This window comes from Halichoeres trimaculatus, unplaced genomic scaffold (assembly GCF_033239565.1).
Source record: "Halichoeres trimaculatus isolate MK-OKI-2021-1 unplaced genomic scaffold, fHalTri1.1 fHalTri1_scaffold_3, whole genome shotgun sequence".
Classification (NCBI taxonomy): Eukaryota; Metazoa; Chordata; class Actinopteri; order Labriformes; family Labridae; genus Halichoeres; species Halichoeres trimaculatus.
The window spans coordinates 26848908-26870168 of NW_027437181.1; the positions used below are offsets into that span (position 1 = coordinate 26848908).

General features: G+C 42.3%; 3 protein-coding genes across 4 annotated transcripts; 2 read left to right on the top strand and 1 right to left on the bottom strand.

Annotated features, from left to right (window-relative positions):
• The first annotated feature begins 4282 nt into the window (after positions 1–4282).
• acta1b (actin alpha 1, skeletal muscle b) lies at positions 4283–8160 on the top strand. The gene is made up of 7 exons (XM_074665708.1): positions 4283–4391; positions 5250–5386; positions 5867–6191; positions 6513–6674; positions 7062–7253; positions 7347–7528; positions 7661–8160. Exons 2-7 carry the CDS (start codon positions 5258–5260, stop codon positions 7802–7804), a joined length of 1134 nt encoding a protein of 377 aa, XP_074521809.1. The 5' UTR covers positions 4283–4391; positions 5250–5257; the 3' UTR covers positions 7805–8160.
• Positions 8161–9168: 1008 nt separating this feature from the next.
• ccsapb (centriole, cilia and spindle-associated protein b) lies at positions 9169–14562 on the top strand. The gene is made up of 5 exons (XM_074666058.1): positions 9169–9268; positions 10202–10563; positions 10648–10755; positions 11626–11840; positions 12292–14562. The coding sequence occupies exons 2-5, from the start codon at positions 10209–10211 to the stop codon at positions 12472–12474; spliced, it is 861 nt and encodes a 286-aa protein (XP_074522159.1). The 5' UTR covers positions 9169–9268; positions 10202–10208; the 3' UTR covers positions 12475–14562.
• Positions 14563–15012: 450 nt separating this feature from the next.
• rab4a (RAB4a, member RAS oncogene family) lies at positions 15013–20990 on the bottom strand. Of its 2 annotated transcripts, none has more exons than XM_074666059.1 (8): positions 20842–20990; positions 19644–19724; positions 19248–19362; positions 18613–18675; positions 18322–18476; positions 18033–18128; positions 17707–17852; positions 15013–16810 (listed from the first exon to the last, which is right to left on the bottom strand). In XM_074666059.1, exons 1-7 carry the CDS (start codon positions 20855–20857, stop codon positions 17737–17739), a joined length of 642 nt encoding a protein of 213 aa, XP_074522160.1. In that variant the 5' UTR covers positions 20858–20990; the 3' UTR covers positions 15013–16810; positions 17707–17736. The 2 variants fall into 2 exon arrangements, with proteins under 2 accessions (XP_074522160.1, XP_074522161.1); XM_074666060.1 differs by having other exon boundaries at positions 17696–17852.
• Between the last annotated feature and the right edge of the window lie 271 nt (positions 20991–21261).

The following is a 21261-nucleotide window of genomic DNA, read 5'->3' on the forward strand; positions in this document are numbered from 1 at the left end:
CCAGTAAACACTAATAGTACAGTGCTGTTTTACATTTTTTTGCAACCAAAACTAATTGTGTCTCCGTGCAGTTTGTCAGGCTGCCAGCAGAGGGAGCTGTCACTCTAGGCTCCATGCAGACACACACACTGCAGGTTTGTGGGATCAATGCTCATGGAGTCTATCATCGTATCTAAATAAAACCTTGAGGTAATGAAATGAGTAATGTGTTTGCAGCTGTTGGCAGCTGGTGTTGACAGTGTGCTGAGCTCCTCATGCAAATAGACACTAGTCATTGTCTCATCAGGGCACACACACACACACACACACACACACACACACACACACACACACACACACACACACACACACACACACACACACACACACACACACACAGCTCCTGTCACTTCAGCAACCAGTACAACCAGCTCATTTAACCTTTCTTCTAAGTGTTCTTCGTGTTTCTGCTGTAAGAGCCCGTCCACATTTGTAAGTGTACATCAGTCAAAACTTTTAGTTATTAAAAGTTACTTTTACCTGACCTGTTTCTGATGTGGGAAGTACTGAAGCTTGTTCCCAGAAGATTCCTCTTCACATTTTTGGTGCAGTGTAAGAAAAAAGAGCAGACGGCTCAAATTCAAGCTTTAAAGTTGTCCCCTGTATGAACTGAGACGGCTTAAAGCTCTTCACTGATCCCTCTGTGATGATTGACTCTGTCTCAGCTGTAGGTAGAGCTCGGCCTCCAGCAGAGGCAGCACTTGTTCCTGTCCGGCAAACACGGCTCAGCTGGCTCTGACCAGGTGCTGCTCAGCCCTGCAAGGATTTCTAATTCAGGCCCCATGTGCTGCAGCTCTCCTCGCTTTTCTCTGTATCTACCCCCCCAAGCTATTTGAGGAACCAGGGGAACTGAGGTTCTGACCCTTTTTAGGCCTTATGCAACACAATGACTTGAAAACAGGGCCTTATTTGTTCACTTGAACCTACGATGAAGCCTGAGTTTACAATGAAAACACTGAGCAGTGGTTGACAAGTAGAAAGGTTTTAGTGTCATTAAGTAGATCATTTTCAAGTGACACTGATGATTTAATACATCACACCTTTTTACAACATGGGCACTTCACAAACACGCCGTAGCAGCTTGTGTAGAGAGGAATCGATGGAGAATTGATGTCCAGGGTTTATCTTTTTACAGGAATCTCACAGAAGTGAAACACTGCCCACCTTTTTGCCACCTCGTGGTTTTCCTGTCAGCCATGATACAGAAACCAAATGGCATCTGGTGTGTGTAGCACATGGCTAACAAGATGAGGCCAAACAGGAAGAGTAATTCGTCTTGTAGACTCATGTCATCAGATCAGGCAGTTTTTAGAAACGAAAAAAGACAGATTTTATTTGGTAACACTTCTCCAAGGCTTAGACTTGAACAAAGTCACAAATATTAATGAGAAAGAAAACATGAGTTGTCTGAATTGATAGAAACACTTTACTTTTCAAAACTAAGAAACCCTCACACTTTAAACTGAACTCTCAACATCCATTGTACCTCACAGTGCAGATCTGAGAAGCCTTCTCTTGACAGTACAGATTTGACATTTTACTGATTAACTCTGCTGCCAGCCATTGAAAGTTATAAAGGATAAGTTCACACTTTCACAAGTCTCTTTAATCAGTGACAGCTTCTGTATGAGATGATCTAAGTGTTGAAAGACAAAGCTGTCGAGCACTTTTTACCTTCACCCTTAGGTTATCCTGTGAATTTCTCCACTTGTAACACCTGAGATAGAGAAGCGACTTTAATATGCTTCATTGTGCTAGCCTCCCATGTGTGCTCTCTCTGGCTCTGTGCATGCAGTTCACACAGCCTCACTTAAAAAGGTAGGACCCGCATGTACAGCCAGTGTATTGGTTCCAGTGATTGAATGCCAGCTTGATGCTATTCTTACACTTTCACGATGACACTCTCACCCTCTGTGCTCTCAGGAGAGAGATGAAGACTGGAATACAAATCTGGCTGAAAAGTAGAAAACTGAGCACGCTCTGAAGAAGAAATAAATCATAAAAGTGGGGGGAAAAAAATCCATTCTTCCACCTGACTATCTCTATCTTTTATTCTACTTAGTAGACACACGGACACACGGTCAGTGAAACATAAAAATACTCTACTTGTAAACAAAACACCAAAAGAATCCTCCACTTGTCCAAAGTGTCTCCTCCAGCTGGCTCGGTGACATTTCTTCTGACAAACTGGACTCATTCTTTCTGCCACCTGCTGCCCACACGCCCTTTCACCTCCCTCTTTCTCCTCCCCTTCCCCGAGACGTCTCTCCAGGAGACTCCCTCTGCCGCCCCCCCAGCGCCTCGGCCCCTCTGACCTCCCCTCCCCTCCTGACAACTGCCAGCTCCTTTACATTTTAGGCGTTTCACAGACCCCTCGGATCCAGAACGGCTCACAACAAGTGCATAAAAGTAGCTCTACCTTGCTGCGCAGCCCCCCACCCCCTGACCCTCCCTCCCCTTACACACACACACACACACACACTCTATTAGGGCTGTAGATTTCGAAGATTTCCTCCCTCCTCCTTCCCACCCTATTTGTCTTGAATTTTTGTTTCAAGTACAAAAACCTTTGGGGACAAATCAAAGCATCAGAATTAACTTTATTTAATCTTTTATTCACCTTACATGAGACACCACCAGCAAATCCTATGGTTCATTTCAGCCGCCTGTAATCCATATGGAGCATTCAGTATCTGCTACAGTGAATCCGGGTCATGAAAGGCTATCTGTGTTGACTGAAGTCCAGCTATTTATGACATAAGAGCACAAGAAATGTTTGTGTTGAAGCAGTTATTTGTGCATTTTCTCTTTCAATGCCCCCTGCCTTTGGATTTTTGTGACTGATGGAATCTGGATCAGAAATTCCCCTTTTTGCCAACATTTTTGTTCTGCTCAGTAGCGAGATTTTAGATTGAAATCAGTTAGTCTTATTTTCTGTTTCATGTTCATTCAGTGTTTTCAACATGCGCTCAGCTCTCCCTTGGTGTCATCTGAGCTGCCAGCTCTGTTTCTCTGTCCTGTTTCTGCTCTTTGAATTCACCAAATCAAGCTGATTTGATCTGCGCTCCGCCTCTCCTCATCTCTACACTCCTCTCACTCCTCTTTCACTGCTACACCTCCTTATCAGATCACCCTAAGCTCTTCAGCACCTCCCTTTCCTCTGCCATAACATACAAACATACATGTGCATGTATGTACACACTCTGGGTTTTTCTCACTCCCACATGCACACGTGCACTCGCTCCCCTCCTCCATTGGAGTTATAATTAATCCAACTGCTCCAGTGACTGAGCAGAGGAGCTCCTGCAGATAGTGTTTCAGCCTCAGAGCTTCTCTCTGTTGTTTGTTCAATATGTACGCCTCAGAGCCATGTGGACGCCACGCCATGTGGCCCAAAGAACCACAGACTTTTTATTTAAGTAACTGTTTCTAAGAACTAATTAAATAATCAAGTATAGCGTGATTGAACATGTACTGGGGGTGGAAAAGCACATTCTCCAACAAACTTTGTCACAACAGGTTTGGATGCAGAAAGGCCTTCAGTTTTCTACACATCGTTCTAGATTAGAGTCAGCTTCATTCTGCAGCATGTAATGCATCATTATAAATAGTCTACCAAGGATTTCATCTCTCTCTGGATGACTTATGTCTGAAACAATGAAGCACACATGTCACTGTTCCCTCACAGACGTCTCCTCCTCAGCTTTATCTGAAGAGTTCAGTGTTCCTTCCTACTGATCACCATGATCATCAATAGGACTCTTAATTGACCCCCTCAGGCTTCAGATCAGTTCATGGTTGATCTGTCAAACAGAAGTTTAGGCCCTGGCCCTGTCTGTGGGCTAAATCTGTTCAGATGAGGGAAGCATTTTCCCATTTTAAGGCTGGATGAGGCCTACTAGCAGCAAATCTATAACCCTGGTTGGTAGCAACTGGCGTCTCCCCTAGAAAACCCCAGCGGCCTGCGCGCTCCTTATACGGCCCTCTAGGTGGGACCGCGTGGCTCGATGGGAGGTCAAAGCGACAGTTCCATATATGGCGCGCGCTCTCTCCTGGTCGGGGACGCGCAGCGTCACTCCTGATCCCCTCCTGAAGCCTGATGGATGGATGGATCTCCCTGCGTACCTCCGCAAGGCGCGCATCCCTGATGCGCCCCCACCCCTCCTCCCACTCCTCCTCCTCGGCCTGCCAGCGTCCTAATATGGTAGAGGGCTGGGATGGGGGCCAGTGCTGAGGTTTGTGAATGGTGGAGGTCGGGTATATAAGGGGCACCGGCAGAGCAGAAGACCGTAGCTGGTTCAGCAGTAGCACTGGTTGGGTCGTTCTCTCCGAGCCGCAGACACTCCCCTAAGGTAAGACCCTGCAAGGATCTGCTACTCCTGAGGACCCTCACCAGGTCCGGACACCAGACTATAGGCCTTAAGCAGCCACACCGGAGCATCTACTGGAGCAGAAGTCAGAGCACGGCCAGAGACAGGGCACCCAGGACTGGGCACTACAGCCGGCCACAAGGCCAGCTTCTCTGGAGGATAGAGTAGACTGCAAGAGAGGCCTAAGAGCGAGAAGTCTTTAAGCTGCTGATACTAGACTCACATGTTACAGTGTTACACCTGTAGCATCATGTCTGGAGATTAAGAATAGATTGGCAGATGCAGAGTAATTTTACTCAGTGCCTTCAGCATGCTCAAAGGCTTTTCACTAAAACCTCAAAAGATGTAGCAGTATGCAGTTTGCCTTAAGACCAGTTAAAGATAGTTTATCTGATAGAAATATTAAAATGAATGCTGAAGGATGACCCTGAAAGTTGCCTTATATTGGAATTGGCAGAAGATTTTCTAAATTCCTGAACTTCTTGTTAAACTAGGGAAGTTGTTTTTTAGACTCATCAGTCAAGGTAGATTTTATGAAACAAAAAGTGTTTTTGTTTTGCATCATTTGCTTTTAATGTGCTGTAACTCAGGCTTTTAAAGACCTATGTGTCATGCGTTATGGTCCAGTGTCACTGTGCCATGATTACAGTCAAGGCAAAACTTCGTCTTCCTGCTCCTGTAAATGCTACCGTTTGTTTTAACCTATAACATTATTTGGCCTGGTGGGATCTCAGGAGAAGAAAAGAAAAAAAAACAATTTATGTCAAAAATTGTTTTCTTTCATCCAGCTTTGTGACCCTACGAGGATCTCACCTTTTTTCTCCCCCTCCTCTTTTACAGAAGCCATCATGTGTGACGACGATGAGACTACCGCCCTTGTGTGCGACAACGGCTCCGGCCTGGTAAAGGCTGGCTTCGCCGGAGACGATGCCCCCAGGGCTGTGTTCCCCTCCATCGTTGGCCGCCCCCGTCATCAGGTAAACAGCAGAGAAAACAGCCAAAGAACATTTGGAGGGAAAGATTTAAAGCCTTGACTGAAGGGGTCTTAAAGTAAAAAAAAAATATAGTAATGAATTAAACTTCAACTTTAATATTTTCCAAATATATTTTAACCTAAATGTAAATCATTCAAATAAGTAGATATATAGCCTAATCCATTGCAGCAGATGTAATCTTCAGCCTTAGAAGAATTTTCTAATTTTAAAGATTTTTTCGTGTTTTGCCACAAGAAACGTGGTCTTTGATGTTGAAGCTAAATCACTCACAGATGGACTGACAGTAGCACAATTGCCGTTTCTGTCCCTGTGTACCATTGTGTTATTTGGCACGTTTACGCAATGGTCTACATTCTTCGGGCCCGCACAGTAAAGACTTTAATCTGCCCAGGAGAAGGTTACGCGTCTGTTTGATTATTTTAAGTAACCTTTCCATCATCTCGCCTCCTCTCCCACCTTCAGGGTGTCATGGTCGGTATGGGTCAGAAGGACTCCTACGTCGGCGACGAGGCCCAGAGCAAGAGGGGTATCCTGACTCTGAAGTACCCCATTGAGCACGGCATCATCACCAACTGGGACGACATGGAGAAGATCTGGCACCACACCTTCTACAACGAGCTGAGAGTTGCCCCCGAGGAGCACCCCACCCTGCTCACCGAGGCTCCCCTGAACCCCAAGGCCAACAGAGAGAAGATGACCCAGATCATGTTTGAGACCTTCAACGTCCCCGCCATGTATGTGGCCATCCAGGCTGTGCTGTCCCTGTACGCTTCCGGTCGTACCACTGGTGAGAAAGAAAACAACTTCTACCAAAACACAAACACCGATATCCAGACATTAGTAAACAAACACACAGAGGCATTTAAATGGAAAAATATTTTAACACTTAAACCCTACATATAGCAATAATCTGGGTATAAATGCAGCATTTCCACTTTCATCCATTTGACGCACAGCCTTTACGCACAGTTCTCATCGAGACTGTTTATGCTAATTTATGACCCACATTACAGCTCAGTGCGGTGCACTCATATATATATGGCCACAGTTTTACGCACGGTTTGTTGTCGACTGGACTTAACCAAACTCTCGCTTTCTTCCTCTTCAGGTATTGTGCTGGATGCTGGTGATGGTGTGACCCACAACGTCCCAGTCTATGAGGGTTACGCCCTGCCCCACGCCATCATGCGTCTGGACCTGGCTGGTCGCGATCTGACCGACTACCTGATGAAGATCCTGACTGAGCGTGGCTACTCCTTCGTGACCACCGGTGAGGGACTCATCCCACCCAAACAACAAACAACATGAAGGGATAAAAAGGAAACCATCCACAAATACTCTAGATATGAAAATATCATATCTTATATTTTACTTAAAGTTTGGATAAATTATCTGTGCATAGGTCTTAAAGTGATCTGACCAAAAGCACCAAGTTTAATGTAACATTTCTTTTAATTTTAGTAAGTTAGTAACTTAGTAACTTTTGTTCCATTAATGTAATTTTATCCAAAGTGATCATTCGATGTTCAAGAAAGGCTAAAAACTGTGCACTTGTGCTGTAGGTCACTTTGTCAGACTGCCATTACGCACGTTAGACATTATTGATCCCCGCTGTTTACCCCTCTGATCAACATCTTATCAACTTGTCCCCCCACAGCCGAGCGTGAGATCGTGCGCGACATCAAGGAGAAGCTGTGCTATGTGGCTCTGGACTTCGAGAACGAGATGGCCACCGCTGCCTCCTCCTCTTCCCTGGAGAAGAGCTACGAGCTTCCCGACGGTCAGGTCATCACCATCGGTAACGAGAGGTTCCGTTGCCCCGAGACCCTCTTCCAGCCTTCCTTCATCGGTGAGTCACACATGATCATTCATGTCATCTGATTACGCACAGCTCTGGGAATACTCCCCCTCCTCCTAACACTTTATCTTCTCATCTGATCAGGCATGGAGTCTGCTGGCATTCATGAGACTGCCTACAACAGCATCATGAAGTGCGACATTGACATCCGTAAGGATCTGTACGCCAACAATGTGCTCTCCGGCGGTACCACCATGTACCCTGGTATTGCTGACCGTATGCAGAAGGAGATCACTGCTCTGGCCCCCAGCACCATGAAGATCAAGGTGAATATTTTGATTATAAAAAACACTTAAGTTCTCCTCCTCCTCACACTTAGGCAGATGCTTGTGCACACATTCACGCACAGGAAACTCAGCTGGCGCTTGACTGATCCTTTCTCCCCCTCCCTCCTCTAGATCATTGCTCCTCCCGAGAGGAAGTACTCCGTCTGGATCGGTGGCTCTATCCTGGCTTCCCTGTCCACCTTCCAGCAGATGTGGATCTCCAAGCAGGAGTACGACGAGGCTGGCCCCAGCATTGTCCACAGGAAGTGCTTCTAAATCCTCCATCTACTTCTCCAGCTTCTCCATCATCTCCATCTTTTACAACACCAGCTATCTGGAGATCATGCGAAAGGGAGGATCGACCTCTGCGGCACAGCAACACTCTGCTGTCAATGGACTTTCTGTCTGCGCTGTTGACATTTATATGCATTTTTCATCATTTAAAAATGTGCATATTTTAAAAGCTGTCTGTTGTCTGTGTTGCACGGAGAGAGGCTGTGAAAACCATCACTGAACCATGCATCCATCCAAAAAAAAACTTTAATAAAAAAATAAGAACAACATGTTGCCCAACACATGTGAATGTAAGTGTATATACATATTGATAATTTATTAAAGTCCATTATTTGGTATTTTGGACCCCGGTCTTGTTCTTCCAAAAGAGGGAATAGTGGAACAGGGTGAAAACAAAACAAGAAATAACGCAGATGATCAGCAAAGGGACCACTTTCACTAATTCAAAATAACTTCAACCTTTTAATATTCTGAAAATCAAGCAAGAACTGGGGAAAATTTTGGCAAAAAAACAGCAATCATCATCACAAACCCTTGTAAGTCTGACTGACTCACAAATAAAGCTCCTGTATGACACACAGTTCAACAATTCTAGCTCAGGAGCCAGGGAGTTCATAAGGGTCGTACTGGCGCAGCACCTTAGGGTGGGTACGAGGGAGGGAGACAGGGTGTCTCTCTGGTTGGGGGATTACTGGGTGACATAGGTATTGGAAGACACGCCTTCAGGCTCCGACAGTCGGAGTGTGACTTGCCAGGAATGTGCCTGTGAAGCAACAGCTCCGCTTTGGACCGAACGGCTCGGTGGCATGAGACACCTGACACCCGGGTATGAATCCTGTTAGGCCGCCTACCCTATGTGTCTTTATGCGCACCCCCGGCCCCCAGACCATCTTTAGACAAAACCGGACCTCTGAGGGTACAGTGGCTCCTACCTTATATGCATAGAAAGCTCGTCAGGTTGTGCGGGTGTAGGCTTAAAGCACAAAGGAGCGCTGGGCACGCCTGAAGCGCGCAGCACCTCATCATCCCGAGGACCTGTTGACTATAATAAGATACCATTCAAATTATTCCTTCACATCTATTTTCGTTTTCTCACCAAAGTTTGATACAAAATATTAATGTTCAACTTTATACTATTGTCTCGAGTCTCTATCCACTGTCTTGCCTTTACCGGGAAACAGCCCTTTATCTTATCCGTCTAAGTGTCTAAATCAAATTAATCACACTGTCTTTTCACCCTTTTACCGTCTGATAGAAACCATTATCAACCACATGGTTAACAACCCGGACCACATTCCTGCCCGGGCCACCTGTTGCGGGTGTGCTTGGCTTTTTAAAAACGTCCTCAAGCGGGCGGAGCTAAGAGACGCAGCCTGAGATTGCATCCAGCAGCAGCAGCGTGAACGCCATCTGTTCTTCTGTGCTTCCGTGAAATCCGACCCCAGTGTGAGTATATTTACTGTACACAAAATTAGACTCTTGCAGCTCTGAATCACTGCTGCTGTCAAGGGTTGCACTGCTGTATCTAGGACGAGAGACGGTTCATTGTCAGTGAGGTTTTACGCTTTGGCTATTTGTGCGAGCGATGACAGGCGATTATCTGCACCCCGTAATACTCCATGATAAGCAGCCCTCCTTTGACAACCAAAACACATTTTTCATGGTCGCTGAAAGTGGTGACAAAAATTATCTAATCAACCAGGACACGGAGACTCGCTGTTATCGTGTAATAGCAAATGATCCGGGCCAAATCAATTATTTATTCCATTTTATTTTGAATTCTCGGGTCTAAAATCATTACACATCACCATGTAGTAGAGGTGAGGTTTTAGGACTTGAGGGAAAATTGATCAATAGTGTTTACATACATTAAGAGCAGCTGACCTTTAATTTGTAGTACTCGGCGGACGTTCAGATCACTGGGACCAATCACAGGGGGAGATACATGTGACGTCATCATCGTAAGCCGTTACCACCCCTTGGAGTAATGGTTGATGTCATTATTCGCATATTTTACAACATTAAAACAAAGATTGAGTTTGATTAAAAAATTCTCAGTGTACATAAAGGCTTTATAAACACTTTTATCACATACTGCGGCCCAGAGAAGCGGACTGTTACCGGAAAAAAGAGGAAGTAGGCGGGATCTTCAGCTAGGGAGGCCTCCAGCTGCTCTGCCATTGGTTTGATCTTTGTCTACGTTTGGTTTAAACGTCTGGCGGTGGTAGCAAACGTCAAACATCTGTGCGTGAGGAGATAATAGTTTTTAACCTGAGCTTTAACAAGGATTACAGTACAATGTTGTGTACTGTGTAGTCGGTAACCCCTTTGCACGCTTGTTTAACACCTTCAGCCTTTTTTACCTCAACATTTTTAAAGGTGCAACATGGTGACCAAGAGGATCCGCTCGGAGTACATGAAGAAATTCAAAGACCCCAAATGGGAGACCTACACAAGGTGTTATGAGGAAATGCTGAAGTACAGGCTGACCCGCAGGCTGCTGGAGCACACACACAACCCCTGGTTCTGGGCTGGTTCTGAAAGTGAGTCAGATTCCGGAGGAAGGAGTCCCCTGCCTCCTCCTTTAAGCAAGAACCAGGTTCAGACTGAAACCAGCAGGGACCAGGCAGAGGCTGAACTGGAGTGCGAGGGGGCCAGAAAGGACAGAGAGCCAGAGAGCAGAAACACAGAACCTGTACCCCGGTTGGCCCCTCAAGAGGGAGACCAGACTGCAGACCCTGGTAGAACAAATATTAAACTACTGTACAATGTATAAGGGTGTATGTATGTCACCCTGCTTCATGATGCCTCTTTCTCCACTGCAGGCTCACAGCTTGAAAGTGCAAAGGAGACAAAAGTGGTGGAAGAAGAGAGAGCGAGCAGCCAAGGGACTAAACAGAAAAAACTTCTTCAAACGAAGGGAGAAAACAAAGGTACTTTAAAATAGAGAAGTAGCTCATGTGCATCTTTCTCCGCTTTGATTAAAAGTGGTGTCCGTTTTTGGGCATCTGTCACACTAAAAGGAACAACAAAATGTGTCATAGCAAAGAGCTCCACATCATAAAGAGACAGGATTGCAAAAGGTTTTACATTTCATCTAAAACCTTCTTGTCAGAGTATTGTAATTATAGTTATGTTAAAATTAGATTTAAATGAGTATTAAGGTGTAGGTGTACATACTCTTGAACATCACTCTCATGTTAAGGATAGAAATGAGCTAAAGGAAGCAGGACCGAATATTTAACTTAAGTCATTTAAAGTATGTCCTCAAACACACCAGGTATTACTGCCCGTCATTGGCTGAGAAATTTGATTCTTGTTCATATTCCTCTTCGGGAAATTATTTTATTTAATTTTACTTCCTTTTTTAAGTGTTTTCTGATTTGAGAGGCCAGTTTTGACTGATTTTTCAGCTAAAACCTTAACATATTCTACAAGATTGAATTTTTTGAGAAGTTGTTTTCACCCCTATATCAGTATACTGAAAATCAATACCATATTACAGCTTTCAGTCTTCTGGGAGCATTATGGGAACTGAGTCATGCAAGTAAACAAACATTGAGGAAAAGTGACGCAAGTAATGAAAAAAAATGTACAGTGTATGAAACTGTGTTGGCAGAGTTGCTGAAACAGCCTGCCCACACATTTATTTATAACACATCCTTAAAACTGGACTGCTTGTTTTTTCTTTATGTGTGCACAAGTACAGTTTTATTAATCATCAGACAGAGACACCAGTAGCAGTCTCTTTTGGTGCTCTGGTATGAAGTTTTGATTGATTTGTTTGTCTTTTGTATTTGTAGTGAGGGACACTGGAGGGCAACAGCAGAGCAAATCCTCCAAACCCTTAAAGCAAACATGGCGTGCAGAGCGAGTGAGACCTGCCCCCGTGCGGCAGGCTGAAGAAGACAGTAAAGAGTCCAGACATCCTTTTGCTCTGTACGGTTCAGGAGAGAAAGACGCAGACATGGCAGGAAGGAAGACCCACAATGTTGGCCCTGCAGCTTCCACTAATGAGGTAATGACTCTCCCTCAGCGATAGCAACCTTGAACAAACGGAAATAGGCACATGTTGCTGTCACACCCCCCTCTTTTGGGACACTGTCAATTGATTGATTGATTGATTGATTGATTGATTGATTGACACTTTTTCTTAAAATGTGGTATTTACTTTTCTTCTCATCTGTTTTGTAATGTACCTTTTAAATGTGTGAAGGAGCCTGTCAAAGATGAATTTCTGTCACTTGTGACAGACAATAAAGTTTCTATCTATCTATCTATCTATCTATCTATCTATCTATCTATCTATCTATCTATCTATCTATCTATCTATCTATCTATCTATCTATCTATCTATCTATCTATCTATCTATCTATCTATCTATCTATCTATCTATCCTTCTTCACATCTGTATGTGACTGCCTGTTTTGTGACAAGAGATAACTGTATATATTTTTTTTCCCTGTAGATTCATGACTCTGCCCTACGTGCCAAGACCAGGCGGGAGGTGGGGCGTCAGATCCAGACCCAGAGGGCCGAGCGACGGAGAGCCAAATCTGTGGATGTGAACAAGGCCAGAAAGTTGATCCAACCAGAATACAACCCCTGGCTCACTGAGTACATGCGCTGCTTCTCTGCTCGCTCTCGATAGGACACACATAAACTCACAGGTTTAATTACATCAGTGTGGTTATTGACAAAAATACTGAAATGAAGCCATAACTGCCTGTCACTTCTGATGTCTAACTACTCAGCGATGTTGAACAGAGTGAGACAGATCAGTACTGACAAAAAGGTCTAAATGTGTAGGCACAGGAAGTATGTAAACTGACAAAATGTTGACATTTCCAGTGTGGTTTAGTAATTGTTTTATACACAGTTTCAATACTATATATTGAGAAACAGGGTAAGGGGAAATGAGAGAAACTTTTGAAACTCAAAGTACTTTTTCGATGAGAGATAAATGTATTTTAGAGCCATACTCAAATGCAATCCCTTTAAACACTAACTGAATAGTGTGTCCAATATGTTTTACACAGGGACATCAGAGCACAGTCTCCTCACACAGGGGTGATAAAGACTTCATAGCTTCATAGAAACTCTAAGATAAACGTGACTCCACAAACATGAAGAATGTACATACACTGATTGTATACATACACACAACAAATGCTAAGTATTCTCGCAGCTGTGGGTGATGGTAGTTGCTTTCTTATTTTCTGCTGAGTGCTCAGTATTGATTGACGTATGGAGATGTCTGTGAAAGCTTCTGATTTGATCAGATCACTTTGTGCTGTGAAGTGGCTCTTGTGGATTTGCTGTGATATGGTTTGATGGCTTGTGATTCTCACTCTGTGCTGTAATCTCACTCAAAACTATGATCTTATACACACTTTCACATTTCATAGACTATAATTAGGTTTAGGAAAGATCTGTTTTTTTTTTCTGGTGTGTGTATTGGTCACTATCTCAGCGGTACTGTCACAGTCTGAAAAAAAATGGTGTTTGATTTGGAGTCAGTCGGTAGCTGGTTTTATCATGATAGTAGACAGTGTAACAATAATACGCTTCTTAAGGTTTTTTTTCAGAGTAAAGCCATCAAAAGGTTAATGAATGAAGCCAAATTGTTGTAATGTTGTTACTGAATGTTCTTGTACTCAAAAAGTGGAACAATAACAAAAAATTGACGAGACTTGTCACCTTTTATTAAAAAAAGAAGAATACATATTCCCTGGTTTCAGAGCAAACCCCCTAAAGTGGGACCAAATCAGAAAAAAACATTAACAGTAAATCAATTCTCTGGTATTAATATGTGTAAAGGTGTAAAGACTACTTTACCAGCCTTCACATATTCATGTACTTCATCTGTTTTAGCCTCTTTGATTTTATTTTTTTCTGAATGTGCTCAACATCAGATACAAGCAGAAGTACTAAACATAATGTCATAAACATTTTTTTTTTAACATTTTGACATTTCTCGTCATTTTCAGAATGATGGTGAATTAGATTGCTGTCTGTTTGTCAGTAATGGCAAAATTAAGATGTGCCATAAATGAAAAATTAATTTCATTTCATTTCCTCTGCCACCTCAGCATCACTTGTCATTGTTATCAATGCTATGAACAGATGAGGGGATGAGGGGAGTGGAGGCCTGTGCTTTATATTTAACATTTTTAGAAAATATTTTAGTTATGTTAAAATATATCTTGCTTCAGTATTAAATCACCTCCTTTTGCATTGGTGTTATTTGTTAGTGTATAAGTTTTACTGTGATGTAGTTTTAATGACAGTCATAAATTTGTGCAATATTAGAATCAGAGTTTTTTTTTAGATGTGTTCAACTTTGACAATCGACCAGAGCAGAAGGGAAACAAGTTTATTTACTCTTCTTTTTCATATCATTAACATTATAGGAAGTTGCTAAAGCCAAACTGTAAAGTAATGATTGTCTTAATACTGCTGAGAGAATTCAATCTATTTTTAATGGTCTGTGCAATTTTTGGTGCATAGCAGAGATCAAAAGCTAATTATCTATTTTCTCCAGTATAGCTACATTTTAAATTATTGTGTTTCAAACTTAATGATTACATAGTGGGTGTACCACATATTCCATTTTTTAATATTCACATTTAAGACTTTTATCAAACTGTGTGCACTTACTTGCTTTGTTCTAGAGGAAAAGGGTTTGCGTGCTAAATGGTGAAATGCAAAGCTGTTAATAAATTACTTTAAAACATTTCTTTGAGCAGTCCTCTGTGTTTCTCTGTCAAACTGAACAAATGACTCTTAAAAATTTAAAGGTGTTTTCTCAACCACGGGAACGTACCTCTGGAACTAGGGACTTTTTAAGGGGCGAGAGTCCGTTCTGGGGTAACTGGTCCACCTTTCAAAAAGGCCCAGACTCTGAGTTGAACTTCCAGAGATCCAGAAACTGTTAGGATCAGGGCCTGAAGCTAAACGTATGTGTTGATGGAGAATCCACAATGGTTTTATTTTACCCTCCTTCCACAATATCATCACACACATCTGTGATTGGCTTGGTTTAATAACTTCTAAACAATCATCTTCTTTGAGCCTGATAGCGTGCATGTGTCTGTTAGCTCTTGGTGTAACAGTCTGAAGTGGGACTCTCTAAACTACAGACCTTCAGCTTCATGTGTTCTGTTCTTTTTAAAGCAAGGTAGAAGTCTTGTTTTTTTTTTTTCATTTTTTGAGTATTTAATGATAATCTAAAGCCATAAGAGAAGCATGCATCTTGCTGAAATGCTGAATCTCTATGAGGCATGAACAGTTAAACAAGGGAATTCTCAGAGCTTGGAGATTTAACCAAAACAAGCTTTTCAAACTCACTCCTGTATCTGTAGTAGTTTTTTTTATTCTAAAAACATATGCTTTTATCATACACAATAAATTAAAAATCCATGATATCCATAATGACAAGAGAAAACCAGACGTACATACAGTAAATATAAACAAAGGACTTCATGACATAAACACAAGACATCAACCTGACATGGAGCAGCCAAATGTGAGATACTTCAACAGGTTGAAGTGTGCTTGATTAAAGGAGGAATGCGTCATTTTAAAACAGTGGACATTGATGATCTTCAGAGACAAAATACAGTCAAACACACATCAGATAGATTCATATGGTTGTTTAAAACTTGAAATGCATTCAGTTAGTATGACCCCACAGCTGGCAGCAGTTGCTGGGATACTTATGTAAACAGGCAACATTTAGAAATGAGCAGAAACCTCTGATACAAAAGAGTGCCACACTGTTAAATGAACTGAATGATTACCGTGGAAATTAAAAGATGACGTGTTACTCACACACACCAAGAGGTTTGATTAACTGTAACAGAAAGCCAGTGTAAGCTCTGAATATTTGCCCTTTTCTTTTTTTAATCTATGAGCTTAAGATATGATAGAAGAACATTTTCTCACATAAATATGTTAGTACTCATCATCTCCTTCATTTACAAACAAACATCGTTGCTGCAAACAGCACTGCTCATCCATACTGCTCACACATCAGCAGTGTATAGTAGTAGCTTAGCATGAGAATAATACAGTGGAGCATGAAAGAGATGTTGGATATGACTTCTACTTCAATATACATATATCTCTTCATAATGAAATACTCTGTTTGAGAAAACATGCGTCAGTCTCTATATACAGAAAACACTGTACAGTGTGTCAGATGCTGTGGGGACAGGGAGGAGTGGAGGGTGAGCAAACAGGCAGGTGAAGGGGTGTGCAGGCAGGTGAACAGAGAAAATGCTGGGATGTGTCCGTGTGCTAACTGTTAGCTTAGAGGTTGGGGGTGACTAGTTTAGCCTAGCTTAGTTGAACAGCGCCAAGAAATTGCTCACAGAGTGCAATCTAACTCTTCATATAAACATGTTCCCTGAACATGTTTCCTTTAAAACCCTGGGGAGAGATTTGTCATGGGCTTTGACTGACATGTGCGATCAGGCCCTCCAGTGTGGGATATGTCAAAAAATGTTTTGAGAGAATTAAGACAACCTACAAACATGTTTTTTGTAGTTTAGGAAAACAAACTTCCCAAACAGTGGACTAGTCCTGGTGGGAGTGTCAAGTGAGAAACAAAAAAGTGCTTTGTTTGGAGATAAGAATAATGGAATGCAGGGTGAACACATCTTACTTACGTTGTTGTAGTTCACATCCTGATTTGAGGGCTTGTAGGAAGTTTGGTCCAATCATAGAGCAGAATTATGAAGAGTAAGCAAAAAATGGTTAACATGATGATGCGGAGAGGGGCGTGGCTATGAAGTCCTTTTGGCTCTCTGTAGGTGTGGCTGTGACAACGCAGGCTCAAAAGTTTATGAAGATTTTGAAGATTTGGGGTTAAAGGTCAGATCGAGGGTCAGAGAGGAGTCACCAGCACAGCATCCTGAACCCATGATTGTTGGGTCCCAAAAGGTTGACCCTCCTCTGGTCTTCACAAACCTGTCTGAAACGCACTGAACACACACAGACAGAAGAACAGAAAAATAGTTAGATACGTAGCTGAGAAAGCTGTCTTTGAGATGTTGAGAGTGAACACTTAGACAGGAAATAAGCGGTTATGACTAGTACCAGGAGGAGTCAGACAGAAATTTCAGTTATTTGCAAAATGCTCATCTGAAGATATCTCATAAATGAGGCTGACGTCATCCAGATCAAAGTTAATATTACTGTCAACAAATCACAAAGAACAAGACTCAAACTTACAAAGATTGTAACAAAAGTCTCAGAGTACAGACACAAAAATGTTAGAGAAGTGAAACACTTTGTAGTTATGATACACGTAGTGAGGTGAGGTCAGCTTGTGGTTGGTAAGGTTAGGTTAGATAAGCCTAGCTCTGTTCAGGTTAGGCTCAATCCGGTTTGATTAGACTGTCTACATAGTTTGAACTTGCAGGCACAGTGTCTTTGTAAACAGAGGCAAGCTTAATTACTGTAAACAAAACACGGCACAACAGATGTTGGTGAAACTGTGCTTGATACTTGGAGAGAAACCCTGACTAATAACAAGTTATCCTCTATTTGAAGACTCATCCCAGCAGCAAATGCGTGTTTTTAGCTGATTTAAAACTGCCTTACATTCTGCATGTGAATCAAATTGAGGTTTGTATATCACAACAGGAGTGATGGACGCGTGGGGGACAAACAGTGTCTGAGTGCAGCAGATGCACAGCGCTGAGAGCAATGAGCAGAATGTCAAGTGGCTCCTCAGGCAGCCTGAAAGCTCTGACACTGGTAATGTGGAGGGAACTGTGAAGACGTGCTTATTCTGTGGTATGAAAACAATAACAGAAGAATCTCTATCACATCATGCACACAGAAACACATATGTGTGTACACACACGAAATTAACCTTGTCCATGAATGTGACAAAGCGCCTCCACTAGCAGCCACACTCCTGCGTGCCCTGTGGCTGAGCACGACGAGGAGAACGTAGCTGTCGTAATGCGGCATCACCATACTGGATGCCTGAACCCATCCTCTCTGGATCCAGTTCCCCTGTAAGTGAGACAAGACAAAATGAGGGGATGGGAATTTGGTTATTACAGGTGTAGAAAAATATTTGTACACTTTAAAGACTAAAGGTTTAAGGCCTTAAAAATCTCTCTGGTATGCTTCAGGTTTTAGCTCTGAAAACTCTTTATGAGAGCTTCAACCGCGTGGGTCCAAGGTTCTTACCTGACTCTATCTTGTTGAGAATTTTGCGAGCACACTGCACAAAGGCCTCTTCAACATTCTCCCCCGTCAAAGCGCTGGTCTCCAGGAACATCAGCTCTGACAAACACACACACACACACACACACACACACACACACACACACACACACACACACACACACACACACACACACACACACACACGCACACTCCTTTGAAACAAAACTACATCATTTTTTTCTGAGCAGCATGATTCTTTGAAATATAATACAATAATTCCAGGAGCATTAACACACTCTGCAGAACATACCATTTTCCTGTGCAAAGCGGGACGCCTCCAGGAATGTGACCTCCCTGTCGGCGTCCAGGTCCTTCTTGTTTCCACAAAGGATGATTACAATGTTCTGACTGGCAAGCATCCGGGCGTCGCTCAGCCATGTGGTCAGAGCGTTGTACGTCTCCCTGCTGCAGAGAGCAGGGGCAGAGAAGCAGCAGGAGGACACACAGGTTATATTTTGGAAAAGAGAGTGGAGCAGCATGAAAAACAAAGGACTTGATGTAGAGGTGATCTGAGGACATGTTCTGGGATTGGTTGATGTACCTGGTGATGTCATAGACCAGCAAGGCTCCTGCTGCTCCTCTGTAGTAACTCCTGGTCACAGACCTGACCCAGAAACATAAACATGGACACACAGATGAATTCATCAGTGGTCAGTTTCTACATATAATAACTTGCCTCTCCTCAAAATGAAAACATGTCTTTATGAAGCAGGAATTTTGGCTCTTCAAGCAGTCAGAGCTCAATAAAGTATATGATGCTCATGACTGTTTGGTTGCAGAAACACATAAATTAATGTCATTACTAAGATCACACAAGGACATTTTTGACAGTTGTATTTCTTACACTGGGGAGTCCTTCATCTGTTATATTTTATTACTCAGAACTAATGTAAGGGCACTTTACGACACAATCAATGTGAGCACAAAATCTAAATAATAACCAATGTTTTTGTGATGATTGGAAACTCTCTTTTAATCACTGGTCATTGCTGTGCACTTCTTTCTCATACTAAGATCAAGCTACATCCCAGAACATTCTTTCAGAAGTCAAGCATAACTTAATGTCATCGTTTGCCTTTAACATAAAATCAGGTGTTTGTAAAACAGACTCTTTTTACGAAACAAAAACAGGTAAACATTGTGTTGAAAAGGAGCGTAGCAGGGAATTTTCTTTACCTGAACCTTTCTTGCCCTGCAGTGTCCCAAATCTGCAGTTTGACCATCTTGTTGACCACATTGATAATCTTGGAGCCAAACTCCACTCCAATTGTGTGATTGGATTCATCTTTGACTGGAAAACAAAGGGAAGATCACAGCCATAACCTGAATCATCTTTTATCTAAGAAAAAAACGAATAAGACTATAACCCTTACTGTGCAAACTTTACTCATCTCTGTTTGTCTAATAACTACATTTACGTGTATGACCTGTTGTCAAATGCTATATTTAAGTGTTAATTATTTGTGCATAGTTTACACATTTACACAATGTAGCCATTTGGTTAGAGGGCTGTTTTAAAGACCTTTGGACACCTGACAGCAAATTATGAAGTGTGACTCATCTCTGACTTACATCTTTTCTCAATGAATTGGTGCAGTAGACAGGATTTTCCTGTTCCAGCATTCCCAATCACCAGGAATTTAAACAGGAAATCTGAGACAGAAGCAAAGAAAGGTTAATGAATACACAAATATCATGACACGAGACTGTCTATTGTTTCAGCAATTGTAATTGTTATGACCAGAGCTATAACACATTTTTTGTTAATGTTGAAGAATTATGTAAACTCATGGATATCAAGAAACTACTGATATATCAAACTTGTGGTCATAAGGATTTTCAACAACCTCCTGTTTATGCAGCAGCCAATTATTTCATTATACCTTGTGGTCAGGTATTCAGTGGTCATGAAAAGATGTCACCTCTGGCCTCACTATGACACAAGACAAGCCTTTAACATTTATAACTTTAAGCTACACACTGAAGATTAGGAATGGAAAACCATAAATAAATTGTAATGTTTACAATTAACAGAATCACATCAATATTAGTCTAGGCACAGGAAATTTAAGAAAATTAAAGTCGGTTGCAATAAGTAAATAAAATGCACTGCATCACACTTTCAGGTCTGTGTCAAGTCAAGACAAATTACCCTATAAATGTGGAGGAACACACACACTCTGTTCAACTTTAAAAATGACTATTTATTTGTGTTTTATGTGAGCTCCTGTAACATCTGAACCATATTTGAGCACGCTGTAGCTGTTTGAAGTTGTTGTTGTTGTTGTTATAATCAGCCCAAGTGAAGAAATGATCAAACGTCAAGAGGTGAAAATGCAAACAATCACTATATTTACACTTCAGGCCCATCGAGAACCTCTTCCTCAAGAGGTGATCTGTCCTAATATGCCCCCACAATGCTTTAGCGAGACAAACAGATGCTCAGGCAGACAGATCTAGTAGATCAGCTCTACCATCCACAGCCTGGTCCTCGGCGTCAGCTTCCTGTAACTCCGTTAACCCCAGATAGGATTTATATCCTCACAAACTCGACACATCTAGTCACAACCATCTCCACTCAATAGATTCTGAGTTATTACAAACGCTGACATGGCATTTTTAAGGCCACAGCCTTAACCAAGGGCTCGGTTAGCCTGGCAGCTATCTGTTTACGATGGGAGAAATCTCTGTCGGCACACCTGCCTCATCCTTTGAGTGTGTGTGTGAGCCTGAAGATAAATAGGTGGGCGCTTAAAAACACACTGCTCACCGTATGACTCCGACATCACCAGCCTCACGCTCTCACCGACCACAGGAGGAAAGAGAGGAAAATAAATTGACAGATGGATGGCTAGCTCTGTAAAGAAAAATATTGCCGTTGGTGGTTTCCGCGCAGTCCAGCTGATTTTCCCATCCGACTTCCCGTACGTGCTCTGTACTTTCAAAATAAAAGTCACCCTAACCAAAAAGGTATTGCAGCGTGACTAGATAACCGCAGGGTAGTGCTAACTGTACAGTCTGACAACTGATCAACCTTTTGGACTATTAAATCTCAAAATGTTTTAATTTAATTTAATTTAATTTATGTTAGAAGTCAATTTTTCACGTCATAAACATTACCTACAGTTGACCAATGTGGACTTTCATGTTAACAGTTTAAATATAAGCGAAACTTTACCATGAACAGGGC

Bases quoted from the DNA above. Each gene is read 5' to 3' on its own strand.
- rab4a (XM_074666059.1), bottom strand. The intron at 19,363-19,643 runs GTAAGTCAGAGA...TTTGTTTTCCAG, and splicing joins CCAATTCATTGAGAAAAGAT to TCAAAGATGAATCCAATCAC. The intron at 18,477-18,612 runs GTACATCAACCA...TGCTCTCTGCAG, and splicing joins CTGGTCTATGACATCACCAG to CAGGGAGACGTACAACGCTC.
- acta1b (XM_074665708.1), top strand. From the start codon at position 5,258: ATGTGTGACGACGATGAGACTACCGCCCTTGTGTGCGACAACGGCTCC. The intron at 5,387-5,866 runs GTAAACAGCAGA...TCCCACCTTCAG, and splicing joins TTGGCCGCCCCCGTCATCAG to GGTGTCATGGTCGGTATGGG. The intron at 7,529-7,660 runs GTGAATATTTTG...TCCCTCCTCTAG, and splicing joins CCAGCACCATGAAGATCAAG to ATCATTGCTCCTCCCGAGAG.
- ccsapb (XM_074666058.1), top strand. From the start codon at position 10,209: ATGGTGACCAAGAGGATCCGCTCGGAGTACATGAAGAAATTCAAAGAC. The intron at 10,756-11,625 runs GTACTTTAAAAT...TTGTATTTGTAG, and splicing joins AACGAAGGGAGAAAACAAAG to TGAGGGACACTGGAGGGCAA. The intron at 11,841-12,291 runs GTAATGACTCTC...TTTTCCCTGTAG, and splicing joins CTGCAGCTTCCACTAATGAG to ATTCATGACTCTGCCCTACG.